The sequence below is a fragment of the Caretta caretta genome, chromosome 13 (genome assembly GCF_965140235.1).
Source record: "Caretta caretta isolate rCarCar2 chromosome 13, rCarCar1.hap1, whole genome shotgun sequence".
NCBI classification, from domain to species: Eukaryota; Metazoa; Chordata; order Testudines; family Cheloniidae; genus Caretta; species Caretta caretta.
The window spans coordinates 11,638,720-11,653,972 of record NC_134218.1 but is presented as its reverse complement, the minus strand read 5'-3'; the positions used below and the strand labels follow the sequence as shown (position 1 = coordinate 11,653,972).

At 46.5% G+C, this 15,253-nt stretch overlaps 1 protein-coding gene and 1 long non-coding RNA gene across 2 annotated transcripts in view; one reads left to right on the top strand and one right to left on the bottom strand.

Moving 5' to 3' along the window:
* Positions 1 to 1,860, bottom strand: part of APCDD1L (APC down-regulated 1 like) — a 29,975-nt gene extending 28,115 nt beyond the window's left edge. The window contains exon 1 of the mRNA XM_048819683.2: positions 1,343 to 1,860. Coding sequence (XP_048675640.2) covers positions 1,343 to 1,379 — 37 coding nt within the window. The 5' untranslated portion in view covers positions 1,380 to 1,860. The remainder of the gene's footprint in view (positions 1 to 1,342) is intronic.
* An 81-nt stretch (positions 1,861 to 1,941) lies between these two features.
* On the top strand, positions 1,942 to 14,974 carry LOC125622100 (uncharacterized). The gene is made up of 2 exons (XR_007352653.2): positions 1,942 to 2,150; positions 12,123 to 14,974. It is a non-coding gene; the product is annotated as an uncharacterized LOC125622100 (long non-coding RNA).
* The last annotated feature ends 279 nt before the right edge of the window (positions 14,975 to 15,253 follow it).

Below are 15,253 nucleotides of genomic sequence, written 5' to 3'. Positions count from 1 at the left end.
TTTCCCTCCCACAGGCTCACTTCTTTTTAATGGGGAATCATGTAGCCCTGTGCTGCTGTTTTTCTTCACCAGCACGACTGTCTATGTTCTCTAGCTCTGAGCATCCAAAGACATCTCTTGCTGAAGCTCTGGCGGTTGAGGTGTGAACCTTGCCAGTTCTAAAGGTGGGGCGCAAATATACCGGCAGCCAGGCTCGGAGTGTCTAGGAGCTACCCTAGAGGTCAGTGGGGAAAGCGATGTGTCTCCTCTTGGAGAAGTGAGATACTTCTGATGTATTTCACCTCCAAGCCAGGTGCTTCTGAGCTTCTTCCTGGAACTCCAGCCCTGGCGGCTGAAAATAGCATCAGGAAAAGTCTCCCAGCCCTTGCTAGAGTTACACACTGGGGCTCAGCCTCCTACCTTGCTCCACTGTCTGGGGCGGGAAGGAAAGATCATTAGAGGGACGGTTGCAAAGGCGGTCTGCGGGGTGATGATCAGCAGCAGTAAGGGAGCTTTGGGCGGGAGCCAGAGGCTGCCTCTCGTCTCTGTGTTAAGCTTTGGTGAAAGGCTCCCCTCCACGAGCTATCCCTGAGCAGATCAGTACTGGGTCCCGGTCCACTTAGGCATTTCCAGCCCCCACCACTTGTCTTTCGTGCCGAAGAAACGCTGGAAATAGCTCTAAAAAGCATCGCAAAGTCCATTCAAATCAAAGGATGGAAACCCTCCATCCCCGGGTCATTCTTAGAGCGAGACAGGCCTGGGGAGATCGGGGGACCCCAATAAAGCCAAGAGTCCCCTCCCGCCATCACCAGCCACTTCAGGGGGTTGGACGGTCCCCCGGCTCTTCCTCGTCATTAACCCGGCTCTTTTATTGAATGTCTGGCGAGCGGTTACAAGATCGGAGCTGGAAGGGGACAGGACGCCGGCCTGGGTGCACGTCCAGTCCGCTGAGCGCCGCTTTCCCGTGCGCAGCAAAGGTCCCCGCGCTCTGAGCCCTCTCGCGGATCCGACCCCGGGGAGCGCTGCCCGCTGGGTTCGCGGGAAGGAAAGGGCCCCCCGGGGCCCTGAAACCAGGCAGATTCGCCGGGCCCCTGGCTGAGATGCCGGGGCTGGGGAGGGCTTGGCCGGGGGTCCGAGGTTCTGGTGCCAACTCGCAGCCGCCCTGCTCGGGCATCAAGCGGGAGGAAAGAGGAACTTGGTCTTCCCCAGAGAGAGCCGGGGAGGAAGCTGAAGGCCAAAAGGACCCAGCCGGGATCCTGGCAGGCCCTTATCTAGGGGGGTGGGGGGCACATCCCTGCCGCCGCTCTCCAGAACCCACCCGCCCCCGGGTCCCTCCAGTGCACGGCCCCGAAGTGTCACCTACCTAGCAGCAGCCCAATGAAGCACCAGGACTGGCCCATGGTGGTATCCAGCCGGCTTCCTTCCCACCTGCCCGCCGAGGAGGAACGGAGCCCGCTGGCTGGCCGGGGCAGGTCGCTGGCTCCGATGCTCAGTGGAGCGGGACCCTGCGGGGAAGCCGCGGAGCCATGTGGGGCTAGTAGGAGCCCTTAGAAGTTCATCTGCCCAGGTGTGTGGGGGGGGGGGGGGGGAGAGTGGGGGACCCAGCACAGGCTGCCCCGGAGCTCCGCGGTTATTCTGCCTTCGTGCCGCTCGCCAGGAGGGACAGCGGGGCGAGGGGGCTCATTAACCACACCCCCACCCCCGTGTCTCTCTCGGCAGGACTCGGATCCGAGCGGCCGCCGCTCGGCCCCCGCTTTGCCGGAATGCCTGCGCGGCGGAGCCCCCCGCGCCGCTGACAGCTCGGACGGAGCTGGGCAGCTACCGCTGCAAGCTGCCAGAAGAGGTGGAGACTTCCTCGTCTTAACCCCATCTGCCGCTGCACATTGCAACTCGCTTCCCCCCCCCCCCCCCCCCGGCCAGGCACAGAGATCTGCCCCGGCTTGGCCCGTCCGCCCCTGGGCACCGGGCCGCGCCCCTTCCCTTTGCAGGGCTGCCTCTCCCACCCACCCGCGGAAGGTCCCGTGGGTGACTGGGGACGGGCCACCTCCTCCCCCCGCCAACAGCCCGCCCCCCACCTTTTCTGCTTCGCCACCTCCCCCGGGTCTAGCGGCTGCAAAGGGGCATTTCTGCAGCGCGCCGGGCTGGAAGGGGAGGCGCCACGCCAGACACAGGTTTGTTTTTCCACCCGCATTTTTAAAAAACCGGGGGTGGGGGGGGGATGCAGCGCGCAGCTCCCTACAGGGCTCTGCTGCCTTTGGCCCAACCCGCCTCCAGCTCCCGGCCGAGACCGCAGCTCCGGCTGCAAGGAGCCCGGGGCGTCTCTCCTGCCCGAGCGAGCGCGCCCTGGCCGGCGTGGGGCTGCGGGAGCCCCGGGACAGAGGCGCGGGGGCTCTGGGTGGGCAGCCCGCCGCCGGCCGGGCGATGGCTCTGCGGGGGAGGTGTGTCCTGGTGGCCAGCAGGGAGGAGCGAGGCGTGATCCCCCTGCGCAGGGGAGAGCAGAGGAGCAGCGGCCGCCCGGGGCTGGAAGGCGTTGGGCTGTCAAACGAGCCCCCTGCGCTGCCCCGGAGGAGGCGGGCTGAAATCCATCCCCGTGCGCCGGGCCACTCGCCCGCCGCCCTCGGTGGGATCGGGAGACCCTGAGCTGACCAAGCAGAGTCCAGGCCATTTAAACGGCCCTGGCAGAGCCCTGGAGACCGGGACCCCGGCTGTGGTCAGACTCCCACTGACTTAGGGTCAGTCCAAAAGTGCCTCAGCCTGGCGCTTCCATTTGGGGAAGCGTCTGAACCAGAGCTCCGGTCCCCCCCTTTCCTCTCCTGACCCTCCCCAGCCGCACAGCTCAGGGTGAATCGGTGGGTTGGGACCCGCTCTTGGATGAAATAAAACACCAGTCTGGATTTCAACTCGTCCCGGACAAATCCCCTCCGTTCTGTCCGTGACTAGCAATGGGCCGGACACAAACGGTTGAGGAAAGGTGTGACTGGAGGCATTTTCTACCCCTTAGCTACAGTCAAACAGTGGGTGACCTATCGGGGGAAGAGGTGAGGGGGGAGAGGCCAAGATATAGCGACTCTGAGAGTGTAATAGTCGTTCCAGGGTCTGCACCAAAGGCTAAGGTTTAGCCGTGCGCATTTCCAGACTGAAACATAAAACAGCCTTCCATATTTAGGAAATAGATACATTTCATCAGGCTTCATTTCATCAGGCTTAAACCAAAATATTGATCGTCCTGAGCCGATCTCCTCCCCACGGTTGGGGAACGTTTAGGGCTAGATCCTGGATTTCCCATAGTGACAATAGTAATCCCAGACTATTTGACTGAATAAGGGGAACAAAACCTAGAGCCCAATCGTGCTCACAGGTGTGGTTTCACTGACTTCAGGCTACTGCAGTGAGCTTTCATATTACTAAAGGTTTCATTACTTTAACAAAATAACACACAGTTCCTTTACTATGAAGTCTAATCTGAAGTACAACCAGAAATCATTAAAACTACATTACACTTGTCCAAATAAATTAACAAAGTCCATTTTGTGGTGCAAGCACTTTTTGTTTATTTTATTGTATTTGTTTCACAAAGTCACAAAATCCAATAATTCACAATGGCTCTCCCAGTCATTAGTCCAAATCACCGCACTCACAGCTGTATCTTTTAGCTAACACATTAGCAGAAAAAAACAAATCCAAACCAGCTAACCATGATGTTAAAGAAAAAGGAGCAATTTTGCAAGGAGCAGCTTTGACATGCCACTGTTGGAAATCCATTCAACTAAAAACAATCACATCACTTTGGAAAAATTACGGTGCAAATAACTCTACAAGAACAACCATCTCACTTTTAAGTTGTGCATCTGATCTCTCACATACAATGCTTTCAATGTACTCTCTAAACTGACTCTAATATGGTCTTACTACCGTCAGAGTTCTTTTGGGATATTTTGGCAGTAATTTTTTTAAAAAAACAATTTTAAAACCGCTTCTTACACAGGTGTTTGAAAACTATCACCATCACGTGTAACAGATTCTCTAAGACTTTATTATAAAACAGAGTAATAATAATAATGTTTCATTCATATGGCTCCTTTCATCCCCAAAGATCCTGAAGGACTTTGCAAACATAACAAAATGATATACACGTTTTATTTTAAAGGATCACTTCTGCAACCATTCAAATGAAGACATGTCTGGATAGAGCATGGCAGCAGTTCCACAGCACACAATAACATTAGGATGAGAAGTATACTATATCCAACTAAAACTGCAGGGAGGCTTTAGGTAGGAAGAATATAGTTCTCCTAGTTGGAATTTTGCCAGGACATCGGTCTGAACTTCCCTAAAGTTGGTGGGGAATCTTTAATTACTGCAGATGGCCAGGACTTCAGTTTAACTTCTTATCGGAATGACATAAATGTGGCTGGTTTTTGATGATCATATAAGTCTGGACCATGTATGCTGTTGTCCAAGGTTTATAAAGCCAGAAGAGGCCATTGTGATCATCTTGTCTGACCTGATGTATAACAGGCCATAGGACTTCTCTGAACTAATTCCTGTTTGAACTAGCAAAGCATGCCAAGGGAAGTATATTATTGCAATGACCCCATAGTTCCAATGGGACCCTGGAACCAGATCCTCCAAAGTCCTTTACTGCCTTATTCCAGGGCAAAGTGGGTTCAAACCATCATCATTCTGATTTAGTAGCATTTTACACACTCTGTACTAGTGTCAATGCCAATATAAGGTGCAGGGCAATGGAGAATCAGGCCTTCAGTCTTAGTTTGGCCTGGCCTACACTTAAAATAGCTATGTCACTCAAGGGTGTGAACAATCCACACCCCTGAATGATATATAGATAAGCTATGCTGATCTAACCCCCAGTGTAGATGCAGCTAGGTCAATGGAAGAATGCTTCTATTGACCGAGTGACAGGGGCTTGGGGAGGTAGTGTTCCTACACTGATAGAAAACCCCCTTCCATTGGTGTAGGCTGCATCTACACCACAGGGTTATGCTGGCACTCTAGCTATGTCAGTATTATCCCTGTGGTGTAGACATTGCTTTACATGCCCCTACTGCCTTGCACCCTGTGTCGTCATTTACATCAGTGCAAAGTGGGTGCAGGACACTACCATTTTGATTTAGTATCATTTTACACTGGTAAATGACAACCCAAGTTGCAGGGCAAAAATCTGGTCTGGGAACTCCAAGTATTCTCCCCTCTCCCTCCAGCCCAGCAAGGAAGTAGAGTGGGTGGGTGGAAGGGTCAGCATACAAAAGAAGAGGAAAGCCAGGGATCTAGAGCTATCCAGTTCTCCAGCCTTGAAAATTCTGCTCAGATGAATGGAGGGACTCCTCCACTACACACTTTGCATCCCCAGCCAGCCCTGGCAATGAGCAGTAGCAACTCTGCCCTTGAAGTTCAGGCCCCAAAGAAATAAAAGTTTGGGCATTCACTACAAATCATAACAAAACAATTATTGAACATGCACAATTAAAAATATCTTCCTCGCCTCTTCCTCTTCATGCCAGTAATGTTGACTATTATGGATGGGTCACTTGTGACATTTCCTCCTTGTGGCTGGACAGAGCTAACATACAAACACAGTGATCTTTCTCAATGTCTGTAAAATGGCTTTCCCCAATCTGAGACTTCCTTTGTCAAGTTTCAATCAATAATAAATGTTTATAACTGAATGATAAACTCCTTCTAGCTAGGAATCTGTAGTAAAAACACTCAAGTCCCTTATGACTGCAACTGCAGAGAATCTCATTGAGAAACTCTGGAGGGAGTTGTTTACATTCAACACTCCTTGGCTTGTCATCACATTTGCCATGATGCCTGAGCCTGGGGAATGGGGACCAAAAAGGGGATAAAAAACAAACAGAAACTGTGGGGAAATTCTTGGGTATCAGAGATTCCCCAGTGCAGAAAACAAACAGAAGATGCAGATTCTATTTCTTTCATTCTCTAATTAAAATGCTTAGCATGTACAGAGCCCTTTTCATCTTCAAAGCAAAGCAGATAACATTTACTCATTAGTTCTCAGAACACCCTTAAGGCAGCTAGGGTTGTTGTTTTCTCCATTGGGACACTGGGGTAGAGATGACTCAGGATTTCTCCCAACTGGAACAGAAGGTTACAAGTGCTTTATTTGTCGTGATTCACACCACAAGAGAACACCCATTGCTCCTGCCCCTTCCCCTGTATAGTGCTGTACAAGTAAATGACATTATCCAGCAGACTAGTGGTGACGTAAGATTCCCTTTGATGGCCCCACATCCTGCAGGTGAATTTCTCATGGCTTTCTCCTGAAAGGCGGGAGAATATTTTGACCTGCAGAGTGAGAATAACTGTCTAGTCAGCTAATGGTCAACTTCAGAGCTCCCTAAAATAAGTGTCACAATACTTCAATCTGTTTGTTTGGTTTGAGCTTTTCAGTGAGAGGTAGCTTTTAAAAAATAATACCCACTAAAGTCCCAGTGTACATACTTAATGCACTTTATAAGATAACAATAGAGAAATGTGACTAGGCCTTTCAGGGCACCTGGCTGGCTCAGTGTGTGTGTTTATATGATAAAAAGCACCAGAGTATTATTTACACACTTAGCTGAGGTTTATCCTTTTTAGACAAGTCTGGACTGCTACCTGTTATACTTGGCTCGTGATGGTTCAAATAAGAATTTATAGACCCTAAGCCATCTGCAATATGTCCCAGTTCTTCAAGGCCAATGTAAATGCAATGAGGAGGAAACAACCACACAATGAAAAGGTTAACACGTTTTTCCCCCCCTTGGCACATTTTATAATTGACTCTCGAGTGTTTGAAAGTAAAGATTTGAAGCAGATCAAGCTCATGTGCTCTCTCACCTCCTCAGAGATCATCACTGCAGTTTGCATAGCACACACACCAGGAGTGACTTTTTTAGGTTTCATTTCATTTCATTTTAACTTGTTGAGAATACGCGCCCTCCAGGACACTGCAGAGAACTGGCTTCACATCTCAATGTGAAAGCAAGCCGGTGTGATTTATATCACTGCCTTTATTAGGAATGCACATTAATTCAAGGTTCCTTTTTTGGGAAAGCAAGAAAGGGTAGAAAATGAGCCAGCTTCCCATTTTGTGCAAGGTGCCTCTGATTTCCAAAGGGCAAGGGAATTTACAAGCATATCATTTGTTTTCACAGACACTTTGGAAAGCAAGGAGAGGAGCTATCCCACTGCTGTGAGAATCACAGGAGTAGGAGCCTTCTCCTGCCTCTCAGACCCTATTGGTATTAAAGAAAGAAATTTGAAATTAAAATATATCTGGAAACTCTAGCCTACGTTTTTGCATGAATGACAGATCCTTCCTGCCCTCAGCTCACCACATTTCTCCAAACTTGAAAACTGAAGCTTCCGTCTTAACAGCAGAGAGTGGGAAAGACATTTGTGGTCTGGTGGTTACAGCAAAGGGACGGGAGGTAGGAGGGCTGTTGGTTCAAATCTGGGCCAAGTTTTTCATTCACAGTGGGCTCTATCCAACTAGGGGCTGAGCCCCCAAGAATCCCATTGACTTTGCAACCCCATGCCTTTATGTAATCTGAGGGGAGTCCGGTTTCTTGTTCCTCAGCAAACCTGGGTAAAAGAGAGATGCTGGTTCTCAGCTGGAGATGGCTGGCAGCATCACAGAGGTTACACTACACCGGTCAGATCTCCTTCCTCCATGATCTCTGGAATCCCAAGTTTATTTTCATTGTCACAATTACCCCTGCTGACGATGGAAGAGCTGAGATGCGCAGTCATACTCTGTAGCACTTGACACCTCCAAAAAGCCCCTGATTCCTCATTAGAATTTAGAGAGCAGGTCTCATTTTACTCCAGTCTGGATTCTTGAGGTCAGTGGCAACTCCAGTTGTCTTCGGTTTTTGCTCACACACGGCACAGGGAGGGGAATAACAATGTGGAAAGTGGCTGTTTTATTCTAAGGCTAGATCCACAGCACTGCTAGCTCTGGGTGGGGGGAGGAGAGACTATCTCCAAGTAACCTGTTCATCAGAAGTGGTATAAATGTAGCCTGCACAACCGCAGTAACATTATGCCAACATGTGGCTTGCTGCTGAGTACAAATGTACATACCGCACGTCCAGTCTATTCCTTGGGCTAGGATGTTCTCATTATTAATGAGCATCCTCTTCCAAGCCTAGAAACCTAGGCAATGGGTGCCATATAAATACCTTGGCTAGATGGATAGATTACAATTGTGCATTCATTCCATATCATCATGCAACTCTTGTCCCTTTCCAGCCTTTAGTACAAAATTAAGCAGAACCAGTCGCACCACTTTGTGAGAGTGACTGAGCGGCCTGGTGGCTCCAAGCACAGCCACTGCCAGTCTGCCCAGAGAGAGGAAATAAGATGGAGCCTGGGCCATCAATAAAGAAAGGTAAAATAACCTTCATGTTTGCTCAGCGGCTGTAGTAACCATAAGCCAGCTGTTAAAACACCTCTGAGCATGTTAAAAATCCAAACCTTACTGTGGTCCTGGGTCCAGGGCCATTATAATAAGGGTTGTTTTCTGCTTCTTGAACTGATGGTAATTTTTTTAGATTCGGAAAGAAAAATGTTTCTCAGGGCACATAACGATATTGGTGAAGATAAATTACAAAGGCCACCAGCCAAATTCAAGCTACTTGGGAAAGCATCATAAATTGCCCCAGCAGTCATGTCTGTTCTGAAAGCTGTGTTAATATGCACCTGTTCATTGCTTGGGATGGACCCATCCCATGTAATATTCTGCTAGGAATAAGAACAGTCCTTACAGAGGCCTGTGTATATTGACCATTATGCACTCATGCCCCAATTCAGCAAAGCACTTCATCACATGCTTACTTCCATTTCTGTTCAACAAAGCACGTAAGCTTATGCTTAACCTTAATGGGAGTCTTATACTTGCAGTCCTTATACATCCAGAGTTTTGTTCCACTGTGCCATTCAATGATGATAATATTAGCAAAGTGGTCTCTCATCAGCTTTTCAGGGATGACTGACTTATACTGTGCATTTCTGCTGCTTCACATCACCTGCCATTCTTCAAACCAATCATTGCATTTTCAAAGCATATTTCAAAAGGGAAAACAGGCTAGGAGATGGGGGCTGTATTTTGAGGGCAGTGGTTGATAGATTATTTTGATACATTGGCTCCTGGGTATGCATTAGTCATTGAGACCTCTGATCACTCTGCACATCTGTACAGCGTGTCTTTCTTTGCTGCCCTGTAACAACTAGCAACTGCCCCAAACAGCTGACTGATTACCCAAACAAACTCCGCTAAATACTGCCATCTGTAAGTGGTCCACTATTTCTGTAATTGCTAAAAGTATGTCCTTCCTGCACTGAATGGTGTCTATTAGGGATTGTTACCATCTGGATTATTGGTACAATAGATTCTTTGGACTTAAAGGAACATTGTCCAGGCTAAACAGTGAATCTGGTCTTAAGCATTTTTTTAAAAAATCATTACCTGTGTTATATTTAATCCTTACAATAGCAAATCTAAAAGGGCCTAAATCAGGAGGCAGCATGGTCCAACAGAGAAGGAACAGCAAGAAGAGTCAGGGGTCCTATTCCTGGCATGGTGTGTGACTTCCCTTGGATACTTCATTTTACCCCTCTGGGAACATCTACATTGCAATAAAAAACCTGCAGATCAAGCCTGAGCCCAGGTCAATTGACTCGGGTTTGCAGGGATCAGGCTGCGGGGCTAAACATTGCAGTATAGATGTTTGGACTCTGAGACCCACCTCCCTCACGGGGTTTCAGAGCCCAGGCTCTAGTCCTAGTCCAAACCTGAATGTCTATGCTTCAATTTTTAGCCCAGCAGCTCGAGTCCCATAAGCCAAGTCAGCTGAGCCTGGCCAGCTGCGGCCATGACACAGATCTTTTATTGCAGTGTCGATGTACCTTCTATGTCTCCATTTTACCATCTGTACAATAGGGATAATGATACTTAACCTCCATTGTGAAATGTTTGATGAAAAATCCTATATACAGTAAGTTCTGTCGTTGACTACAGTGGGGCCAGGACTTTGCCTTAAATGCTACTACTGACCATTAATTCTGAAATTTACTTTTTGCATTTCACCCAGCCTGGATGATGAAAATAGACTAGTCAGTTTCACATCCTATAGCCCTTTTCGTGAACTAGCCCAATGCCTCAGAGTTTGGACTGAAAGCACTAAAAGGGAATGTCGAAAGGGGAAAAAAACCTATTTTCATTGGAATTTAAAATATATATATGGACACACTTCTACTGATCTTAGATTTTGTAAAACCTTGTTTTTACAAAAACCTACATTTCAGCCTTAAATCAAGCTGAATTTCCCATTAATAACACTGGTACTTTGGAGCCAATATAGTCCATCACATCAATGACAGTTTAGGTATTTCAAAATAAGGCCGTGCTATAAGTCTATCCACCATACTGTGCATGTGTAGAAAGTTTGCAAAATCCTTAGGAAAAAACAGAGATGCTGTACATACACAGAAGCCAGTATGTCAAGCTTAGTATCTCAGACAGTTTAATTTTATGCTGGCAACAATGGAACTACCCAGTTCAGGAATCAGGGCTGTGCACAGAGGAGAGAGAGGTCTTTCTCTGTGATTGGTCTTCAAATCTGGAATTTGTTCCCAGGAGACATTGAGTGACCACAAGCCACAGCTCCTTCAGACCTAAACGCCAAACCTATTTCTTTGCTCCCTATAACGCCAGCACCACCATCGATAACAGTAAAAATGGAATCTAGTCCCTGAACTCTGAAGAAGAGGGAAATGTAGGCTCCCAAACCTACAACTGGATCTGCGCGGGAGGGCGCTGCAGAGCCCCAATCACCTGCCCAGGATGAAGTTGCAGGATTGGGGCCTATCTGTGGGAACGTCATAATTTTGAGGTGCTCAGAGACTATGGTGATGTGTGCTGTATGAGTAGATAGATGCTATCCTTTGTGTCTCCTTCTACTCATTTTTGCACCTTCTTCCATATCCCCAAACAACCTCCCTTTCTTCCTAGCTACTGCATTGTTATCGTAGGGTCACTTTGCTCAGGGAAGTGGTTGTATTGTTGTCAATGAGTGCTCAGATATCACACTGGTATATGCCTAGACAAGCAGATAGTGTAGTTTTAGCCATGTCGGTCCCAGGATATTAGAGAGACAAGACCCACCTTGTTTCTATAGACAGGCAGACAGCATGGGTTTGAAGGATTGGGCCCCAGACATGGTGCAGCACAGAGGTTTGTGAGGTACTGAACCAAGATACCAGTTCTATGAGTAAATGGCAGCCTGAAATTTAGAGGGGGACCTTTGATCTGCTGAAGACAGAATATGGAATTGATTCTTTTCACTTGGAGGCTTAACTAGTGTTACATTTCCTAAGATGAATAAGGGTGGTCCAGATGTCCATGACTGATTTTTGCATGGCCACTTCAAATTTTTTTCCCTGCTATTCACTTTTTCCCTCTTGTAGAAAGACTTTCCACAAACAGTTGCTACTATTTGAATTACTGCCTAGAAAAAATCTATATGCATCAGTAACATCAAACTTTATTCTTCATCAGTTTATTGGAGCCCCCCTTTCTATTCAGCTGCATGCCTTCGTCAAGCAGAAATTAACAGACAGTTAGGGATTGCAGTTTATTTTGTTACAGGAAAGTAAACATAACTGCACAAATTGGACAGCTAAAAAAACAATCCATTTCTATTCTACTCTTGACCAATAAAAAGATTAAGGTTTTGCTGTTTCACAAAAGTGGACAGAGTGCAAGATTTAAGCAAAACAATTACTTTTTGTGTTACATGAAAATCTGACAAAATTAATAGTGGGCCCAATCTTAAAGTCTCACTCAGCTTTTAACTTCAGTGGACATGTTGCCTGGGTAAGTGACTTAGAATTCTAACTTCCATTCCCAAAAGTGGTTTCGGCACTTCGGGGTTGGGATTTTCAAGATTGCCAAATGAGTTAGGCACCTAACTTTCCCTGAAAGTCCATTGGAGTTAGGCACTTTGGAAAATGGGACTTTAGGCACTTTTGAAAACTTTTTACCCAAAAGAAAAACTAAGTACAGATGTCCAGATTTGGTCCAAGGTGTTTATTTCAACAGTCTCTTTCTTTTTCAGATCTGCAGCTGTGCTAAGCCACAACAGTTTGGAGACTACTGCTCACTCTTTTGCAGTGGTAGCTCTAAAAGCTATCAAAATAAAATAATAAGTAAATTGTTCAAAATGGAAAAACACAGAGAAATAACTGGAAGGACTGTTACTTGTAGCTGTAATTAGAGGGTGAATGCTGCTTATAACCTTTGGATATAGATGAAGAAGAAGCTAGCTAATTCTTTCTCTGTCTGACATTCTTCCTCAGTCTGTGGGTACAACATGCTGGGTGAATATAGACTGATCAAATTTGAATTCAAAATACAAATATAAAATACAGATATAGGCCTCAGTACAAGAGTGGAGTATGTAGCTGATGTCATTTATATTTCTGTCTCTTGGTGGCTCCAGCAAGGGTGGTAACTGGTATTATACTTGCTGGTGTGGCTTTTATAGCATTTTATGCTTTCTTGGGAAGAGGCTGTGGCCAATTCACACAAACACACAAAGCCAGTCTTGAACGGCCTGTATTACCAGCAGGCCAGAAGAACAGTGCACAAGAGCTTCTTGGAACTTGCTGTAAATATAGACACACTATTTGGAAGAGATCGATTGTCATCCCTATTCCTAGATCTGAGATGTTGGCATGACTCCCTGTCAACCAGCACCCACATGTGGAACATGGTGTGGGAAAGACACAGAATGAAGAGCGTAAGAAAATAATATTGTAGGACAATAACATGATAGGCTCAGAACATTAGGCCATACTTTCAAGTAGGGGAGGAGTACAACTGCATGCCTCAAATCTGTGGCAAATGTACAGCTAATTTGCAAACATAATTATGGCAACGGGACTTAAAAATGATATAATTGCATATACAAACTAGGTAGTCAACTGCATGTGCGTTTTGGAGAAGAAATGGTGTGTTCAAGCTATTTGAAAATCTAGAACATTGTTTTCTATGGGCCAGATCCCCATGGTCTATACTTAGCTTTTACTCAGTCCTCATTCAAACAGTTTCCACTGAGTATAAACTGAATGAAAACCTCAGGATCTGGCCCTGCAGTTTTACTTTGATGATTATGGCTGTGTCAAAAGCAGTAATCATTCTGTGTGTGGAACTCCCAGTTCCATGTGCCATGCCCATCGCTGGTATAGAAACAGCATAATTAAGAGGCACAGCTCTAGATTAGTGTAGTGGTGGCAGCCAGGTCTAAAATGGAGGTCCTCCTTAAGAAGGAGGGATGGTACCGATGGTGGAAGAAGTTCTTTACCTTGAATAGGTGGTAAAATTGTCCTTCTCTTACTGTATGTGATGTAAGTGCATGCTCTGCTATTGAAAGTTGGTCGCTCCTGGCCTCACTTAGGGCCTCCTTTGATCAAAAATACATCCAGCTGCAGATGCTACTGCATATGTGTTCAGTCAGCTGATCTCAGCTTCCGGAGACCAGAGCCCATGGGTATAGTTAGTACTGAATTTGTGTGGCACCTTCCCCAAAGCATTTCTGACCTTGGGCTCTGTCACTCGAAGGAACCATTCATGCTGAGGATGATGCCTTCAGTTTTTAAACACAGAAGGGCTCCATTCCACAAGCATCCCGCTGACATCAGTTTGTGTTCCAGACATGGGTCGCTTATAGAATTGGACCCAAATTCTCTTCAATGTGGAAAGAGGCTCATCTCCAGCCTATTTGTAGTAAGTAGCTATTAATCTAGGCAATCTCTAGGTGATATATTAAACAAAGCTGGTGATATATTTAAAAAAAAACCTTTACCATTATTCATTGGAATGTTAAAATTAATTGACTTCAACCAGACCATGTCTCTTAGCGTTTGCTTTCTGCTAATGTTCAGTTAAATATATTTAGTCTCACAAATATACATGCAGGGTATAATTTACTACCGTGCACAAAGCCAGCACAAACATCTAACACCATGGGAGTGCTATTTAAACTTTGAGGATTTGGGTAGAATTTACATGGGTCACAGAGCTTGATGCTGACTCTCTGAAGAGAGATGAATTTTACACTTAGATTTTATTTTTTCCCCTCATTTTTAATAAAAGTACACATTATTGGGAAAACAGGAATGGTGTTTTTTTAAATGATTTGTAATGTTTATTATTTGTATTACATAGTGCCTAGAATCCCCAGTCATGGACCAGAAACCCACTGAGTAGGTGCTGTGCAAATACACAACAAAAAGATAGTCCTTGCCCATCATAAGGTGACTGGCCTGTTTTAGGGAAATCAGGGCCTAATCTGTCCACAACTGCCTTCTGAAGCCCCACCTGGGGGTAATTGACTACCCAGGTGGCTACTCAATGGTTAATTGGTAAACAAACCCATGGACCTAGTTAAAAGGTTACCTGAGCTTAGTTAGGGTAGGTACTCTCAGGGAGAACGTGCTTCTAGAGAGAAGGCATGCTTCTAAGAACAAGCTGCCTACAGGAGAGCTCACTGGGTGAAGGAGCCTAGCACCTATGCTCCTAGAGAGAGGAGATCTTTAAGGGGAGAACTATGCTACCGGGAAGGCCTGGTCCCATGGAAGGGATCTCCACCAAAACAGGGGCAGGAAGCCCAGCCAGTCAGGAACTATGGGCTGTCCTTGAGAAGAGCTGCTGTTGGCAGGTTGACCCCTATCTTCAGAGAAGGATTCTCCCCAGCTGGTGGCAAAAGATTGGACTCCAAAAAAGGGACTTGAGTGAAGACAACCCTGCTGGTAAAGGGCCTGGACAGAGCTAGCAGTAGACTATGGTGGGATAAATAAAGTAAGACTGATTCTGTGTCCCAGCTAAGACACTGGGACAAAGGTTTTTGGTTGATTATCCTTCGTATTGGCCTGTCTTTTAATAAACAAGACCCTCCGTGCTCTTTGATACCCCCTTGTACTTGTTTATTCCCCGGGGTGAAGGGAAATCAAGGTAGGGCTCACCTGTGCTGCCACACCTGACCACCACAGATGCGCCGGGACAGCCTGCACTGTGACATTGCCCCAAAGACCTTACAATCTAAATACAAGACAAGAAACAATAGTTGTATGCAGACAACTAAAATGGGGGATGGGAGGATACAGGGAAACAGTGACAGTGGCCCCTTAACTAATGCATGATCACGGCCAACAGTAGTGTGTTTCTTGCATGAATTCTTGCAGGGTG